Raw genomic sequence first — 18,908 nt, 5'->3', positions numbered from 1 at the left:
TTCATAGACAAAACCGACCCACGGGCCTGGTTTTCTCTGTGAAAACAACGGGTTCGGTGCCGGGTTTGGCCCCCGGGCGCTGCGGGAGTCGGGCGGCGGGGAGGAGGGCAGAGCGCAGCCCCAGGACATGCCCGGCTCCGGCGGCGTGTTGGGATGCGGTGACCTTGGGGACCAGCCTGGAGGTTTGGCTTTGAGGTTTAGTTTATTTCCCCCCACTCCCCCGCATTTGGAATCGCTGCACCACTGCAGTGTGTTGCTGCATATTCCAGTCTTTCCCTCTCACCACGATGGTGTTTCCCGAAGGTAGGCGCAGGTGTCGGGAGAGCCCTGGTCAGGAACACAGCTCCCTGCAGCCCTCTGTGCACTGCCATTCACACAGCGTGGAGTTCAGCTGTGCAGCTTACTCCTTTGCTCGGTTTCCTCTTCCTGGGGGAAGCTTCTGCCAAACCTCACTGATATAATGGTTTCCAGCCCACGTGTAACCATAAACAAGTAACTTTTTAGTCTCTTCAGCCAAAATTGTTCCTGTGGCTTTTCTTATTTTAATTGAAGCATCTCATTTACTCTCCTCATGCCCATGTTTACTCTTCCTGTTGTCTTTATGGACAAATAATCATAGCTCTTTCAGTCTTTGTTTTGCTAAGTTGTATTTTGCTCTTCTATAAAATTTATTTAGATTTTGTGCATCATTCTAGGAGCTCATCTGTCCCCATGTTACTTCTCTTTTACACCTGGGATGCCAGAATTGCAGGCAGCTCCTGAGGTCTTAGCTTGCTGCCTCGCTGTGCAAGGGAACATGGGTGATCCCTAGCACCTTGGTTCCTTAAGAGCACATTGCTCGCAAAGAGCAGAGTGGGTGGGAAAGGGACTGGAAAGAACCTGTTTAGTGTAGGAGGGCAGGTACCCTCATTAGAGACATCCAGCCTGGGAACACACGCATGTGTAACACGTGCTGCTCTGTTGTTCCCCACTGTCGCAGGCAATTGGGAAGATTAAGGAAAAGGTACCACGTGATGTCTTTAAAATATTTTCTGATGTGTGGGTACAGTGACACAGCAGCGGTCTGGCCTCCTCCCAGCCCTGGTCCTCATGCCTACTGGAGCCCTGTTTGTACCAAGTCTCCTGAGGCTGCCAGTACTTAATATTAATTCTGTCCCTTGCCTACTGATTGTGACCGTAAGAGATGTGCTTTACAGTCTTACTGTCCTTCTGAGAAAAAAATTTCTGAAAGAAACATGGCATAGTTGAGCATGGAGAAAGGTCTTTTACTCTTTCTCAGCTGGCACTGTTCCTTATGACCTGTGTACTGATTTTTCTTCTTACTTTTGAGCCCACCAAAGCAGAGAAACACAAGTGTTTCCACTGGGAAACAGATAAGCCTCCTTTCAGAAAGGTTTTCTTAATATTCAATATAAACTCTTGCAGCTTTAATTTTATAAAAGGCAGTAGTTAGTGTTATCTTGAAACTGAGCCAAAAATTACTGGTCTGGTTGTAACCGGATCTTCAGGCAATTCTTTAGGGAAAAATCAGGCTATTGTCTTTAATCAGTGTGCAGATTAGTTTGTTTATTATATATTTACTCATTCTTCATGCTCTTCCCCAGTTTAAAGAAAAATAAAACAAAACAAAAAAAACCCAAAACAAAACAAAAAAAAAGGTAACCACAACCTAAGAGTACAATAGGTGATTTATGATGTTTACTGTGTAATGGCTTTGCACTGTGAAGTCTAGTTTGCAAGTGGGATCTGTATTGATTTCCCTTTTGCTCTCCTTATTTCATTAGTTTATTGGAGACTTCCTGATTCTTCAGCAGTGCAAAGATCCGTAAGACTGTATTAGGAAGCTGGGGAAAGATTCACCTTATTGAAAGGGATCTTTTCTTACTCTGCTGCCAGCACAGTGCTGTACTTCATGTTGTTCCTTGGCCTTCACTCAAATTTTTTGGTGGTGTTGGCTCTGCTTCAGCTATTTCTGGTTATGTCTAGTGTCTGGATATCTTTGAAGCTGAAAGTAACAATATATCATTTAAAGCAGCCTTTGTGTTGCCTTAACTTGTGCTGAAGGGTTGTATTTGTGGATCTATACAGAGTAAGTCACAATTTGTCAGCTGTTTAGAATGGAATTCAGAAATATAAAATCTGTTTCGATATTGTCAAATATGTGCAGCTCATATGAAGCCTAAAGCCTTCATTATGCATGCAAATGTTGTAAAATATGGGTGCAGAGAAGAGACAATAGAGTCCTTGTTTTGGAGACCTCAACCCCTCACTTCTCCTTCCCGCCCCCACCCCCCCCCACCCGAGTGTTTACTGTTTATAGTAGCAATATTTTTTTAATGTTTTCCCACTTATCTACCTAGAGGGGTGGTCATCGTTATAAAGTTACCATGTAATGCTCTTTATTCATTCACTCGTTTATTTTAATATTGTTCCAGATTTTTGGATGCTATTTTTCCACCAGCTGTCATCGCAACACCAAATTTTACACTGATCCTGTTGAAGCTGTAAAAGATATACCCAATGGGGCAACTATACTTGTTGGTGGTAAATATTTAAGTTCTTTTTGGATGCAACAGCATTCTATTAATGAGATACTTTTTACTGGTTTACTATGTTTGTTTTAATATTAACGAATTTGAGAATCCATATACATGTGCGGGTATTTTAAACAGGTGATTTTCTGATTGTGCTAAAAGAACGGCAGACTCTTTCAGTGAGAAAATGCCACTTTGTGCCTTAGGGGAGGGAAAAAGTCTTAGAAATATTCCCCCCCCCCCCAACTAGTGAAGTGTTAGACTTCACTTGTACCAGTTTGAATGTAGAAAATCAACTGGATCTCTGTGACCTTCAACAAATCACCTGTTTATGGCTGTGGGAAGTGAAGATAATATTTATCAACATTACACTAAATGGCTATGTGTAGCATTTCCACAGGAGTCAAGAAGTTGTGTTATACTACTTTCACTGTGAATTGAGCTTTTGAATATTCTAGATGATTTCCACAATTTCATGCTATTTGCTCTACTGAGAGAAAATTGATCTTTCTGTGTAGTAAGCTGTAAGTGATTTTTAACATTAAAGAAGTAATTAATATAATGTTTTGAAACATGGGAAACCTCATTAGAGATGTGTAATGAGGCAAGATGCCTTCTAGGAAGAATTACTCTTTTGTTGGGTTTTTTTGTTGTTGTTGTTGGAGCAAAAGAAGGTCTGGGGCTAAGTGCTTGGGAGGAAAATTATAGTAGTTGTAGTGTTAGGGCCTGCTCTAAGACTTAAGCACCTCAAATGTGGCATGGTATTTCATTTTAGGTGTACTGGGTTCTTGCATAATAGGGAGGAGCGTGAGGCACCTCAGCCTGGGTGGAGGTCTGGGTTTACTGTGCTTCCAGTTACACATCTTCCTGAGAACATTAAGTTTCCCAGATTTTTATCACCTAATTATAGGCTAGGTGATATGGAAGAACTCCTCCCTCCTCCTGTTTGATGTTATGTGCAGCAAACTGCACATAACTGGAGGTTAGTTGGGTAGAAAGGGAACAAGGAATAATGAGTACAGTAGATGGGACACAAATCAGGAGAGCCAAGGTCCTGGAGCCCTTCTCCAAAGGCCACTTGTGTGTGAGCAGAGATGATTAAATGGCTTTCCTCCAAACTGGGAAACATCTAGAGAATGGAAGATTCCAGTAGCAGGGCACAACTCTTTCCAGAAGTGTTGGTTTTTTGAAGTCAACTAGAAGGAGCTTGTTCTGCTCAAAAAAGGTTTTTAATTAATCAGTGCACATTCTCAGACTTCTTATTAATCTGTGTTCTTTCAAACACTTGTTACATATTCAATTTTCTTTTATTTTACATAGGTTTTGGATTGTGTGGGATTCCTGAAAACCTCATTGGGGGTTTACTGAAGACTGGGGTAAAGGGAATAACAGCAGTCAGTAATAATGCAGGGTAGGTATTCATATGTCTGTGGTTTAATAAGTACAGACTAAATATTCCATTCATATGAAAAGGCTGATACGTATGAGCAAGTCTTACCTTTTGTCATAAGAATTTTCATGTTAATCATACACTTTGTTTGAAAGTGTTACTTTTGGGATGAGCCCAGAAAGTCCAGTGTTTCTTTAGATATACTGAGATTGTCAGGGAGCAACAGTCACTGTTGTAGACAGTTACGATTATGTATATTTATATATGTAACTGTTAGACTGTAACTGAAAATTCTGACTTAGATGCTTTAAATGTAGTATCAGTGATTTTTTTTTTTTTTTTTTGGTATGTGTGTGAAGTTCTAAATACGTATTTTTTTTTTTATTTATTTTTTTTTTTAACTACAGTTTGGTGCTATCTGACTTTCTTATTATGATTCTATTGCTTAAAAAACCCCTCCAAACAGCTCACCAGTGGAGAATATCTATGATGAAAGAATGTCTCTAGTGGGTCTTGGAATTTTTTATTTCTTTTAAATGTTTGCCCATTAAGAAATCTGTGTGGGGTTGTCAGTGAGAATAATTCTTTTACATATAATTCCTCAGCTTCTCATTAGGGTTAATTTTTACACAAACTGTTCATTGTATTAGACTCCAAAATACCTAACGGTCTTTGCATAGAGAAATAGCTATAGCCACTTCTGTTGAAGTGCATTGATAAAATATAATAAATAAATCATAAAACAAAAATATTGATATGCAGAGTATAATGACTTGTATTTAAAATCAGCCTTGTCAAGAAGACTTCTGTTCTGTTCCTTGCAGTGTCATTGGATGACTAGCATATGCAACTAGCCCTAACCTCAGTTCAGTGACTTATCCTATTAAACGTCACCTTCAACAACATAACAATTCCAGCATAAATTAGTTCACTGTAGATGTTAAAGACTATTGGAAGACTGATGTCTCTAATGGCATTGTACTTTATTTAGCAAATTTTCTTTGGTCAGGGAGCTCATCCTAAACTCTGTCTTGTGAAGTAAGAATCTTCTCACAGCTAGATGTACCGGGGTTATACACCCTAGTTGGTAAGGAAGGTAGTTTAAGAGAATTCTTTCCTTTTTTCTATATTTTCTTTTAATTTTTTTTTAAATGTTGCTTACTTTTATAAAATATTAATATCTGTATTACTACATTTTCTTTGAACTTTTTACTTTTGAATTCTGTATTTGTGCTGAAATAATAATAATTTTGTATTGGTTCCATGGAACTTCATAATGCTTATAATTATGAGCTATTTCCTTGTGTAGGTAGTCTCCCATCTGTTCTGTAGAAGCTCAGCCTTTATCCAAATGTGGAACAAGAGCTGTAGGGGGAAAAAAAAACCACTGGGAAACTGTTTTCTTCTGTACCTAGATTAGAATAAAAGAGAGACAAGTTTATGTGAGCCAGAAAGGTTGTTTGGGTATAAAGAACTTTGTTCTTTATACAAAATGAAAATAGATGGCTAACCTTCCTCCTTCAATTCCTTCAGCCTTGCCAAAGAAGTGAATTAGGTAGGATTTATCTAATAATGCCTTGTGCTATTTTCAGCTGCATCATTACATCTCCCATACTCTTTGTCCATAGATTTGCATCTCAATCTGTTTTGTTTTAACATTTTAACATAAGTTAAAACCAGAATACCATTCAAAACCCAAAGATCTAGTTTAGATTCCAGGCTTCTGAGACTGAAGTTCACAATATGTTTATCTTCTTTTTTTTTTTTTTTTTTTTTCCCCAGTCCTTCATGGTCTCTCTTGCACATTGATTGGGTAATAGATATGATTTGTATTGGTATTTGGCGCATACACTGTCAAACTCAAGCTCCTTAGACTCTTGTGGATGTGCTGGGTTCAGCTGTAACAGTTATTTTAATCCTTCCTAATAGCTGGTGCAGTGCTGTGTTTCGGCTTTAGCCTGAGAACAGTGTTGATAACACATCAGTGACTGGGCTTAAACCATGACAGTGGGGAGCTATTTCTGCTGGATGACAAAAAGGAGAGAGAAGGAGACAGAAATAGTTTGAGTGGAAAAATCAATCATGTAGAGATCATTCACTTTCCTCATACTCTTATCTCTGAATGACATACATATATGTAGATAGAGAGATTGCACAAACGCTTGTGGGTTGGAGGTGAGGGTTTGAGTGTGAGGAAAAGTGAAAAGAGAAACATTGTGGAATAGAATGGAGAAGAAGATATTTTGTATTGCATTCTGCATATTGGTGGTGGTGTTACAGGTTAGAATCAATTTTGATTGAAATAATGCTATCTTTCCTGAAAATTCTTCGGAGTTTGAGGCTGGAATGATTACTGTAAAATATTTAGTTGCTGGTAGAAAAACAAAATTTAATTCCCTTTTTCTTGAGACTAGTTTTCCATGATCATTCCTGGGAGTCTGGTAAGTTTCTCACACAACAGTGTATTGATTTGAAAATGCCCGAGGGCGTTTAGATTTTCATAAAGTCTAGTTTGTAAAAGTCTTCTTTTGCTCTCATGTTGAACAGCATAATTTATTTTGAAATTTAACTCATAATAAAATACAGTCTCATCTATTGCTTGGTTTGATTGTATTACTGTTATATGGAACTTAGCCTGCTATAGTTCATTAGGGTTTCGGAACCAGGTTAGAGCACCAGTGTCATCATTAAGAGGGTTACAATCCTTATCACAGCAGTTTATACCATTTAAGTGTCTCCTAATACCATGTCAAAAAGTATAGTGATGTTAAAAAATATTGCAATATTAAATTAAAATTTTAAGCTGCAGCAGCACAGCAATCATATACCCTGCAGCAATAGTATTCAAAGGGTGAGTTGTCAGGTACTTTGTGGGATAAATAATTTGCTACTTTCCAACATGCCTCAGGATTCAGTGTGTTTTCTTTTGGTGCTCTTGTGCTGCACTTGATGCCTTGCTGTGTTTCATCTTCTTGACTGAAGCTGTTTTTTTCCAGCTTTTCCAGCAAGTAGGAGGTAATTGGTTGTGGTTGGGTTTTCTCATCCTGTAGCAGAGTTAGCAGGCAGCTTGAAATTGGAGCAGGGAAGGAGCCAAGTACATAGACAGACAACCTATTCTGGAGAACAGTGCAGCTGCGTGGATTAAGTCACATGTCTCTCAATATGTGTGAACCAGAAAATGTGTTACAGAGCTATCTGTTCATAACTAAAATAGCATCAATGGAGATAGTGCTTCACTTATATCTAGGGGAAAGCAGTATTTAGGAAGTCTCACTAACTCTCTTTTAGCTGGAAAGAAAGTTCAGCAAAGCCTAGAAATGCTTGGCAGTGTCTGGAGACAACTTTAAAGGAGTAGGATGTTCTCAAGTTCACACCCTACTGCTCTATGCTGCAGTGTAATAGGAACGATATTCCTCCTGCAAATTGTTGTTTAAGTCACATAATTGCTGACAGGTAAAGTCCTTTTTCCGGCCTTTGAAAGGCTTGGAGGAACAGGTTGTATAGTAGTGTGTGGAGTGTTCTTAGGCACCCTAAGTTAGAACATCATACTGCTAAACTTACTGTCTGTTGCTGTGGATTATGTTAGTGCGTATGCTTTGCGCTAGCTAGTGAAACAGCACCATAGTTACTGTTTGCAAAGCCAAACAAGGCAAAGTGTTTGCAAGGGAAGCAGTACAAATATCCGTATCTCTGGTATTTACGTAACTTACTTCAGGAGAATCTGGAGCTTGTGAACCAGGGAGATAGTGAAAGATACCGTGGTGGGTGGGTGTGCTTCTAAAATATCACCTGTCGCACCTTTCCTTAACTTCCTTTGCCTATGTTGTTCATATTTTAAATACTTCCTTGACATTATATTATTATAAGTCCTTTAAATTTAGAGGATTCTCTCTCAGTAAGCTACTAAAATCCATTTGATTACATTTTTTGCTGCATTGTTGTTGAAATTTGGCTTGCTGTGCATATGTCAGTAGGTCCTTCTTTTAAACCTTGATCCACATTAGTATACGGTACCTTCTCGCACATGGCTGTTTTTTCATATGCTTGATGATCTGCTTGTGCTATCTTGTTGCATACTGATTTCAAGCTACAGTGGACTTGGACGTTTCAGGTCAGCCTATGCCAAGACTTCCCTAATCCAGGTCTATTGTTTGAGGATCTTTGTTGCAACAGAAAGCTATGTTCTTGTCAACATAGCTGAACATTAAAAATGAAATTTTAATGAATTGGCAACAAATTATTTTTGTTTAATTTTGCTTAATGAAATGGATAACTAATTTTGGCTGTAATCACATTCTGAGATCAATACTTCCATTCTGTCTCTACCATGTCAATAGGTTGAATTTATACTTGGTAAAAATAAAGTCCATCACTCGAGTAGCTGCGTATGTGGTCTGACCATTGTATAGAATGAGCCTCTGGGCTTTGCCTGCCTTTGGCACTTAAATACACATTCTTCTTGAATACAGTAGTATGGAACAGTAATCTTCACTTACAGTAAAAATAGAGAACTCACTGTTAATATCTTAATTACTAATCACCTGGGTGCTCATTTAAAGGGAGATTGACAGCATGCTGTCAGATTATCACAGGTTCAGACTGTCTTCTTAAAAGGCATTACAAGCTTTTTGAACCTTTAGTCTCTGAGCTGTTTTTGAAGTCCTTTTTATGTTAAAATGTTATACAACAGAAAGGAGAAAATGACTTTGAAATAAGCATTTGAACTGTTGATTATGATGCCTGAGTGCACAGTTATTTAGTTCTGTTGAACACAATACACCTGTTTTCCTAATGGGCTATTTGCAATTGCCAAATCTCCAGATAAGGCACTATATGGCGTAAGATGCACTGTTAGACTTGCTGCACCCCATATTTTGAAACACAAAAGGTATTTTTCTGTTCTTAGCATTTATCTATCCTGCCTTAAATTCAGAATATTTAACTGCGATTTGTGTTAATCTCATCTTTCAGTAATTACTTTGAATTGTATATTTCTATTAAAACCAAAATGTATCAGGCACCTTTCCCACAGACTCCATATTTGTTCTTGCACCCTTATTATTACTTTTATGAGTATATATATGTATCTCTAGATCTGTTATATATACTTACATATACATACACAGGTATTTATATTACTTTATATATATAAAAAATATATGTAAAATGTATGGTCAGGTGGAAGTTTCATTCTGAATTCACAGAGACTTTAGAAGTTTTTTCACATAAAGTAAGGTGGCAAGTGGTTTTAATGGCATGAATTTGACAATCCCTTGATTCAGAGAAGTAAAATATTACTGAAAAAGTCTCTGAAGGACTGGGAAAAAAGCTTGTATGTAAATAAAGATGTGATCAAGGTGGTGCTCAGATTACCTTACCTTGTGTGAGTCATTTTTGTATATGCATAAAGAAATTCTTTATACATCTCAAATATACTTTCTGAAGTGAAATCCAAGGTCACCAACACCTCTTGTCTCTCTTGGTGGAGAGAGAAAAGTGAAGTTAAGTAAAATCCTGCACATGGCAAGTTGCCAAAACAATGAAGCAAGATATTTAAGATATTTTCAGTGTTGATTACTTGAAGCAATTTACTTTTCTTTTTTATCAATCATCTTCATTTTTTGTAACACATCTAATCAGATGCTTTATTACAGCTATTAAATTGGTGACACTGTGTGAACTGCAAATCCCTGAAAATCTGACTACGTCGTGTTGCTGATTTTAGGATGGAGGTTAGTTAGGATTTTAGCATCGTGAATTGTACTAAACTTTGCACTACATGATTGAGAAATCATCTGTGCATGTAACTTTCTGGTTGTGATTACAAATGAAAACAGAATAGATATAGAACTCAGCTTTGTTGAGGAACTGTTTCAGGTTGGTTTTAAAAAAGTGACAATAAAAGTTTAACCTAGCTTTCAGCCAGGAGACTTTTGAAGTATGATGCATTCATGATGAAATTAAAATACTTATCAGGTTAAGTCTGTACAGCATAACTTCACTGACAAGGAAAAATATGGTAATTTTTTTAATTTTTGAATAGAGCTGTTTTATTTGCTGAACTAAAAACACAGTATGTGATTTCATAGCGGCAATTTATGTGGAAAGAGGAAACTTTGCTGCTTTCCTAACTATGCATTATACAGTACTTGTCCTTCTCAAAAATTGCCTGCCTTTATAGCCTTTTGATGGACTTGACCTATACACTTCCATCATTCCCACAGGAGTGGAGCATTGTTTTTGGAGGAGGATTGCAGGGGGAGAATACTAGCATTTTGCTGTGAGGCTGGAACTGAGATGAAGTTATTGGAGTAGGGAGGACAGAATTCACCTAAGAAGGCTTTAGTAGTGGAGGCAGAAGAGTGCAGGGCAAACACTGCAGAGAAGGAGCAGAGGGAGTTTAAGGCTTGGTCACTCCAACTAGCGCACAGGGCTTCATGATTGCGACAACCATGGGCTCCCTTATTTTCATTATTCTTTCCTTCCTCAGGAGTGGAAGAAGTCCCAGGCTGCTGAGCTGAGACATTCAGTGCACTGTTTCTTTTGTCCTTTGCCATGGGCTGAAAAGGGGGTGAGACAGCCCCTGTCTCCCACACACAGACAATGTGGCTGTGGCTGTGGCTTCTGGGACCCACTGTGGCCCACTACCCTGTTTTCTGTCCTACCTCTTCCTTCTTCTGACCAAGATGGCCTTAGCATATGGCAGCAGCCATACTTCTCTCTTCCTTCTCTTTTCTTGGTCACCTTCTTCGGAGAGATTCTATCTCTTCTTTCTGCTTTCCATTAAGAAATTCCCATTAGGACAGGTGGGAAAATGTCCTGGGAAAATGTCCTAGGAAAATGGAAAGAAGAAAGGTGACTAAAGACAATGTCTTAAGAGCCAACAGGGCAAATAAACAATATGCCATTGTCCAGTTTTCGTTCTTATGAACTGAATCCGCTTTTCTCTTTGTGTTAGTTGATTGCTGTTCCTTATCTTGCTCTTATTCTGTCCTCCACTTTCTGGACGTGGGAGACAGAAAAGGAGGAGAAACAGAGTATCTGAACTGGTTCTTTAGTAATCTTCTAGTGCAACATGGGAATTATTGTGAGACATAGTCTCACTGTTAAGAACCAACTAGAAGACGAGTAATGAAGAACTCTTATGTGGGTGATTGTTCACATTTATTTCACTCCTGGTATGCCTGTTCTTCTGTGCAGTGCCTTCTTGCAATTACCATCTAGTAGGCATCTGCTCATTTTCTGCACAAAGCCTAGAAAGGGTCACTTTGTGGTGCTTCCAGGATTATACTTTGTGATTATTTTTGTGGACCTATGAATGTGCATCATAAGAACTTGGATGGTATCTTCCTTCATACTTTCTTTCATCTTGATAAAGTTTCATTCTATAGTCAGGCACCCCTGTGAGCCTGAAAGCTTAAGGCTGTGTTACTGAGTGATGTCAATCAGGTAGTGATTGAAGCATTCCTTTTAGTCGGGGAACATAACTGAACTTCCCCAGCAAGTGTGAAACTATTGGGAAACATAATTCTGTTCAACAGACTGAAAAGTTGATGTTGCAAAGTAAAGCAGACAAGATGAAGACTTCTAATTGGAGAACGATAGAGGGAATTGTTTTCCTCTCCTAGTCTTAGCCTCTTGCCAGGAAAATGTCTAGCTCTGGAACAGGTCCATCTGTTATCAAATCTCATGCTTAGTTCTGCAGCACTCAGACCTGCTAAATGTCTAGAGAGGCTACTCATGGTTCTCCAGAAGCTGACTAGTGTCTTTAGACGAAGCATTCTCCAGGAGTAGGACCAACTATAAATATGCTTTTCTGCACCAACAGCAAATATCAGGAAACTTGAGTTTCTGCCTGAGGTGGAGCCTTGCCCCAGGATTCTTACCACAATTTTTTCTTAATCCATAGTCTTCAGGGGTGATATAGTTACCCTCCCATCCCTCCAATCACCAAATAATGAGACGAGTAAGGTCAGTTAGGTCCTTGTGTTATCTCCAATTTGGGCAACATGTTTTAATCCTCCAAAACACATATATTTATATTAATCTTTCTTAATCAGCAACTTCTGCTCTTGGTGGGATCTCCCAGAAATGTCCAGTACGGATTCTGGAGAATCTTTGAAAACTGAATATAGAGAAAGACTTCTCTTTAAGAGATGTGGAATGAAGCCTTCATGCTAATTGATGCCGCTTACCATCAGTTTTCAGTGTTCTCAGCAAGGGCGTCCAGTCTGTCCTGACCACCCTCATTTTTCTTAGACACATATACATGTCTTTATAAAGGCAGAGAGAGAGGAGAGCATAATTATCTCCTTTTACTCATTCCCACCCCTACCCCTAAGCCATTTTATGTCTCTTGTCAGAGTAGCATGACATTCAAGTCTTTTTCTGGAAGCCGTCTCTGCCTAATTTTTTATTAGAAAAGGCAGACAGTTTTTGACAGGAAGGTTTCGTAGGTCTAAAAGGAACAAAACAATTGGAAGAAATGTGTTGCTAATCAACCAGCCCTCCTTAGTGTTTCTTGTCCACACCAGTAGTATGGGAAAATTGGATTACCTATAAGTGACAGGTTAGTTTTCTTTTTCTATATGTTTCATGTATTGTCTTGATTTAGATTTCATCCTACTATAGGTAGAGGAAACTTCTAGAAATCTTAATATGAGAGCTCAAGAATGCATTCTCTATCCAGCCCTAAGGTGTACTTTCCCTCCCTACAGCACACAACTATACCAACTTCCACTATGCCTTCTTCCTTCCTATCTAGGGCAACAGTTTTATTGCACTCGCCTTTGTTTAAATTGTTAAAGGACTCAATCCAGCTTTTAAAATAGAGATACAGGATGCATGCCATCCACACACTCTGTGAAGAATCTGTTTTTCTTTTTATGGTTACTGTTTGATAGAAAGGGCATTGCCTGCAAGACAAATATTTTAGGGTAATATTTTCAGTATAAACTTAATTTAAGTTGAAAAGTTCAAAGAAATTTCTGTGCCTAAACCAACAGAACCACAAAAGCAGCAAAATATGGAAAGGAAGAACAAGTAGCTAACAGCTGCTATGAAAAATGCTATATTGAAAGAAATTTTCCTAAACCAGGAATTGTTTTTTATTTGTATTCTGGGATAGCCATGATAAGTGAGGACCAAAGGGAAGGGAGAATAATAGTGTCAACAGCATTTTCACTGCTATGCAAAATGTTTGTTTCTTAGAACATTTTATTATAAGAAAAAAACTTAGGAAATGTGAAACAGTCTGAAATACTCAGAGTGAGTTTTTGGAAGGATGACCATGGAAAGCAAAAGAGTTACTTTAGCTGGAAAGTTGAATAAAGATTGCGTCCTTAAAAAGATGGATAGCACTATATTTCTTTTAAGACATTTGCATCTCAAAATAAATATATAAGATGAGTAACAGCAATTGGATTTTGTTATGCTGCTCTGAAGATGAAATGTGCCTGGGAATTGAAGTAGTTTTGTGGTGTTGTGCAGTCAGAGCCTTTTGGTGCATGATTTTCTGAAGGTAAAGTTCCGCTCCTCATTGTGCTGGGGAAATAAGGTTGTATGACCTGGGTGCCCCGTGACTGGTCCTCACTGCAATTTTATTTTTTAATAAATTGACAGCCTTTGAGGTGAAGAGAAAGGAGTGACTTAAGATGTGAAGAACAACTTGGGATAAGTGTGACAGAGAATAACTTCTGTGCAACTTTCATTTCTACAGGGGACTTTGTAACAGTCGTAAGTTTTGTTTGAGAGAAGATACCTGCCTGTACCAGATGAAGGAATCAGGTGTATCCATGCGGGATCCTGGAGGATGATTAGCAAAATCCTATTGAGAACAGTGCTACAGTAGCTGCTTCTGAGACTGTAGGAGCGTGGATTATAGATCTTAGTAAAATGAGGCAGAAATTTCTTTAACCATTATAAATCTGCTGCTTACCCTTTGTTTCCATCCCTTTCTCATGTGAACACACACTTAGAATTTCATCCTCTGCATGCAGAAATCTCTTGTCTGCCTCCTTCTATTCAATAGCCTGGAAATTTGGCAGTTAAGAGGCATGTTAACCACGTGAGTGATATGCAGAAGTAGCAGACTGGTTTGTAACTAGTTCAAGCTGCCCCTACTTGTTACTGCACTACAAAGCACTGCACAGCTTTAACTTATATACTTTTGCTACACAGTACTCTAGTTATACAAATCCATTAAAATGCCATCAGATATTACCTGGTCATTTGCTTATTACCTTTTATGAGGACAGGTCAGAGTTTGATGGTGTCTTGTGAGAGAGATTGTCCTGCTATGAGTGACCCTATACAGGAAGTTTTGGCATTTATATTTTAATTCTCTTTTTTTTTAATCCCTTTCTTTGCTCACAGACTTGTCTTTCTTCTCTATTCCCAGCACTTGAAACTGCTGGAGTCTTTTCCTGTGGGGAGGTAGAAATATAGGTTGTTTCCAGGCAACGCACATTTTAGTCCCAAGGCTTTGGCACTGCGACATTTTAAATGTTGCATCAGAGTGAGATTTATTTATTTATTTATTAATAGGTCAGAGTTGGAGAGGGGAGCAAGCTTTCGTAATAAGCCTTTTTCAAGTTCTTTGCAACTAAAATACATAGAATAAATTCAGAGAACCAGGTCAGAGAAGCTTGTTTCATTTCCTCTCATGCAGTTTCTAAAATGCCTGAGTATGCATAGAAGTGGTCTATCTTCTTAAAATAGTCCTGTCCTTAAAATAGTCTTCATTCTGCATGCAGTTGAGAAGTCTTTCTGATTGCACAACTGTCTATGCAGCTATTGTGAGTATTGTGGTAGGAGGTGAACAGCTGATGCTGACACTGCTCTGCTCAGCCTCAATCCCTTCATGTGCAGCACTGCAGCATGTGATATGGGACGCTGAGGCTGGCAAGCAATAGGATAGTGGTGCTGTTGTAAAACTGGATTCATCATTAGCACTTTAGTATTTGAAAATGAATATCACGTATCAGTAAACTTTTTTAATCTCACCTTTTGAAAAGAGGTTGCAGCTCGGATGTCTGACATGGATCCTGAAGTGGTGGGGTATTAACGTACATTAAACGAGATTTCGTTGTGGCTCAGTGGGTTCTTTCCTCTGATCTACACTGTTTCATTATGCAAAACAAATACATGTCAGCTCACTCAGCATCGTATCTTGATTTGTAAGTTGAGTTTTTTTGTTTCCCCCTCCCCTTTTTTGAATAACATAGGGTTTGTTGTGTTGTTTTTTGGGGTTTTTTTGTTGTTGTTGTTTTTTTTTTTGTTTTGTTTTTTATTTTTGTCTGGATAGCATAGATTTGTATTGCTGTACTTATACATGCCTCCTTTATATTCTTTTTCTTTACCCCGTCACCATAGCTTACACAGCAATGGTTAGGGGATATATTTACTGGTAATTTGGGTGATGCATAAGGAGGGATAATACAGACAACTTTTTTGGAGCTCTTCTTTGGACGTAGTGTTTTCAATAGGATGCATATATTATAAGTACATGTGCATGCTAATTACAGCATGCTGGATACTGCGTTTGGTTTCTTAAAGGATTCCTTTGATATTTTTCAACATTTCTTATGCTGAAATCTCAAGCCATTGTGTAGGTACCGAAGTCATACTGAGCTGAGACACCTAGTGGTACATGTACGTCACTTTTTGTGAGGTGCTTCTGGACCATGACATCTTTCCTGTAGTGCGAGTGAGAGGTCTGAGTTCTCCACTCATGTCTTGCAGAGACCAACATAAATGTAGTGGAGCTCTGCACACATATGGCAGTCTGCCAGCATCCTGCATAATGTGTTTGGAATGTGAAAGAAACATGTCTTTGCAATAGAATCTCTAATTATTTCCATTTTTGTATTTTAACTTCATGTTTTTTCAAACTGAAATAGGTTCTTTTACCCTGGTTCACAGGAACTCTTGAAGTATGTTCTTGTCCCATCAGTACACAATAAAGGGTGACAAACATCACAAAAATTCTAAAGACTAATAGAGAGTAATGTCTTCAGAATACCAGAATTTAGAAGCGCTGAGACAAGAAAAATGTAGCGTGTTATCTTTGGCATTCAGTTTAAGGTCATATTATGACATAGACAAAAATATCTTGACCTGAATGTTAATATCTTTTGCTGAAGTAGGCAATTTCAAATAGAATTATTTACTGTAATAAGAAAATTTAACTACAAAAATTCTCTTGCCTTGTATACAGACTAGCACTATAAATGTGAATGTTCCTTTCTCATTGAGCTGCTAAGCAATTGCTTGCCTTTTTCCTCAGGAGCAAGACTCCAAACAAAATGTAAGTCTTTGTTTACTTAAAGCCAGATTATGCCATGTGTGACTTTTTATTAATTAGTAAGGCGTTGTAAAAGAGCAGGTATGAAAAATAACACCACTTGTTAAGCTGGTATTTGTAGCTGTTATATGTGAAATGTCTTTAAAAGGAAGTTTTGGATGTATTCAGTGCCTTGGAAAAGGTGAAGTCTGAGCATTGGATTCCTAAATTTTAATTGTATCTTTGATGTTTCTCCCCTAAAAGCTGGAATTTGTGTTTTATCTCTAATTCCTCATGTCTAAAGTGGAAGGAGATACCTTTGTTCTATCTTTTTAAGTCATTAAAGCTTATCAAGTGCTTTGAATATCCCAGATCTCTGTTATAAATGCTGAGTATTGTCTGGCTTTTTCCACACAGCGTTGACAATTTTGGACTTGGTCTTCTGCTTCAGACTAAACAGATAAAACGCATGGTGTCGTCATATGTTGGAGAGAATGCTGAATTTGAACGCCAGTATTTATCTGGTGAGCTTGAAGTTGAGCTTACACCTCAGGTAAGAAGTGTCTCTAGGAGGCTGGTGATTTCTTTTCTTCTCTAATACTGAGTAGAATAGTGCTTAAGTGTTCTTACAAAACAATTTTGCAGCCTAAATGTTTTGCCTGAGTGCAGTAAAGACAGCGTATTTGCTGTCTGTGCTGGGTTGACCCTGGCTGATGCCAGGTGCCCACCATAGCTGCTCTATCACTCTCCCTCATCAGCTGGACAGGGAAGAGAAGATGTAACAAAAGGCGGGTTGAGATAAGGGCCCAGAGAGATCACTCACCTGTTACCGTCACGGGCAAAACACACTTGACTTGGGGAAATGAGTTCAATAGAGTGACAGCCTCCTTCACCATGGTCTTCACCACGGTCTGCAGGGGTGCCTGGAGCAGCTCCTCCCTCCTTCACTGACCTTGGTGACTGCAGAGCTGTTTCTCACACACATTCTCAGTCCTCTGACGGCTACTGGTGTTGTGCAGTTCCCATCCCCATCCAGCCCTTCTTAAATATGTTATCCCAGAGGCCCTGCCACTGCTTCTGATGGGTTTGGCATTGGATAGTGGTGGGTCCAGCTTGGAGCTGGATGGCTTTGGCTTCATTGGGCACAGCAGCTTCTCATAGAAGCCACCCCCATAGGCCCCTGCCTCCAAAACTTTTTCTACATAAGCCCAGTACACCCTCTGTACACCTTCTTAGGCTCATGGGAGGTGTGCTGCAACTGGTTTGTTAAGAGTTGACTGGTCCTATTGTGTGAATTCCTTTTATGGCTAGTAACATTATATTCACTATGAGTGTGTGTATGTGTGCATATACATATATATATACACACACACATATATATTTTATTGTACAATATTTGATTTTTGGTAGTTCTTTGCAGGCTGTAGAAAAGCACACATACTGTGGCCTATTTAAGCGGAAAATGGGGAGCTCGTGAAGTTGCAATATTGGTGGCAGCTTGGCAACATTAGGGATGTTGTGTGTGCAGTGTCTGCCATCTAGTGGGTACACATCAAATTGGATTTCAGTTCATGGTGAGACAACTTTTTTGGGCTTGGTCATTAAACCTTACTTAAATCCCTGCGTAGTGTTATCAGCCAGTATTTACAATTTTACTTTTTAGCAACATAGTTTTAATTATTTTTAACACTGCCAAGCTAACCAAATAGCCTGAATGCAATGAGATGCTAAAATAATGAGTATCAGTCACATTCTATTGAGGTCTAGTTTTGTGAAACAGGTGCTTTAACTTTAAAGCCTACAGCTTAGTGTGTGGCATTTCCAAAGGTGACACATAACCTTTGGGCTTTGAACAGCTATTTTTAAGCTCCTGGATAAAGCAACAGTCCAGTGTTTTTATGGAGAAGAGAGTCCAGCTCTTGAGACTGTCTCTTAGAATCACAGAAATGGACAGAAAAGCTCCTTTTATACCCAGTCAGCCAGGAAATAACCAATCACTTGTCACTTCCCATGTTTGAAAAGTCACAAGTCTCACAATTTGTTTTTCTTTTTTCCTACTTAATGTTGAGTGCTTTCATCTAGAAGACCTTGAACTCCTTAGACATGTAATTGGTTTTGTGGACTGCACAGATCAGCTGCGTAGACCCAGCATGAAAATACTGGGTCTATAATATGCAATGGTAAACAGATGAATTAATGACCTGCTAGGATATGTGGGATTTGAAATATTTGTGTCAAGATAAAATAGCCTTTAGGAAAATGCTCTTCAAGTTTGGTATGACTTTGTGCAAAATGAGGGATTGTTGTGTCCTTGTTACACTGTAAGGGAGAGGTCATGGTGAGATCTTCAAAGGTGAAGGCTGCTTGGAAACATGTTGTGTTTCTTGCAGGATAACTGGTGAAAATACAACCTACATTTTGGAGGCTGTCAAGCTAGGTAATTGACCATGACAGTCTTGTCTTGCTTGGAATCCAGAAATATGCATAAAAAAAGAATAAAGGAAGGATTGGGAAAGGATACTAATTGAAAGCAGACAGACATATCATTCGCCGTAAGTCCATAATTAAGACGATGAGGAATTTGGGCTGTTAATATCCACAGTACTGTTGGACATAGAGCAGAGCGCAGGTTTGGTGGTCAAATAGAGCAGAAATGCTGTTCTCTCACCTTCCTGGTATTCTTAGCATGGGCAACCCAGAT

The 18,908-nt window shown here is 38.7% G+C and overlaps 1 protein-coding gene across 1 annotated transcript in view; it reads left to right on the top strand.

Annotated features, from left to right (window-relative positions):
• Window positions 1–287: 287 nt before the first annotated feature.
• The window catches only part of OXCT1 (3-oxoacid CoA transferase 1), a gene marked incomplete at its 3' end in the record, with an annotated part of 65,309 nt that continues 46,688 nt past the window's right edge, over window positions 288–18,908 (top strand). The window contains exons 1-5 of the mRNA XM_010011969.1: window positions 288–303; window positions 1,785–1,825; window positions 2,436–2,544; window positions 3,855–3,945; window positions 16,625–16,760. Coding sequence (XP_010010271.1) covers window positions 288–303; window positions 1,785–1,825; window positions 2,436–2,544; window positions 3,855–3,945; window positions 16,625–16,760 — 393 coding nt within the window. The remainder of the gene's footprint in view (window positions 304–1,784; window positions 1,826–2,435; window positions 2,545–3,854; window positions 3,946–16,624; window positions 16,761–18,908) is intronic.

The sequence above is a fragment of the Nestor notabilis genome, unplaced genomic scaffold (assembly GCF_000696875.1).
Source record: "Nestor notabilis isolate BGI_N333 unplaced genomic scaffold, ASM69687v1 scaffold4513, whole genome shotgun sequence".
In the NCBI taxonomy this organism is placed as follows: domain Eukaryota; kingdom Metazoa; phylum Chordata; class Aves; order Psittaciformes; family Psittacidae; genus Nestor; species Nestor notabilis.
The sequence above is the reverse complement of the archived record's forward strand: the minus strand, read 5'-3'. Positions and strand labels throughout refer to the sequence as shown.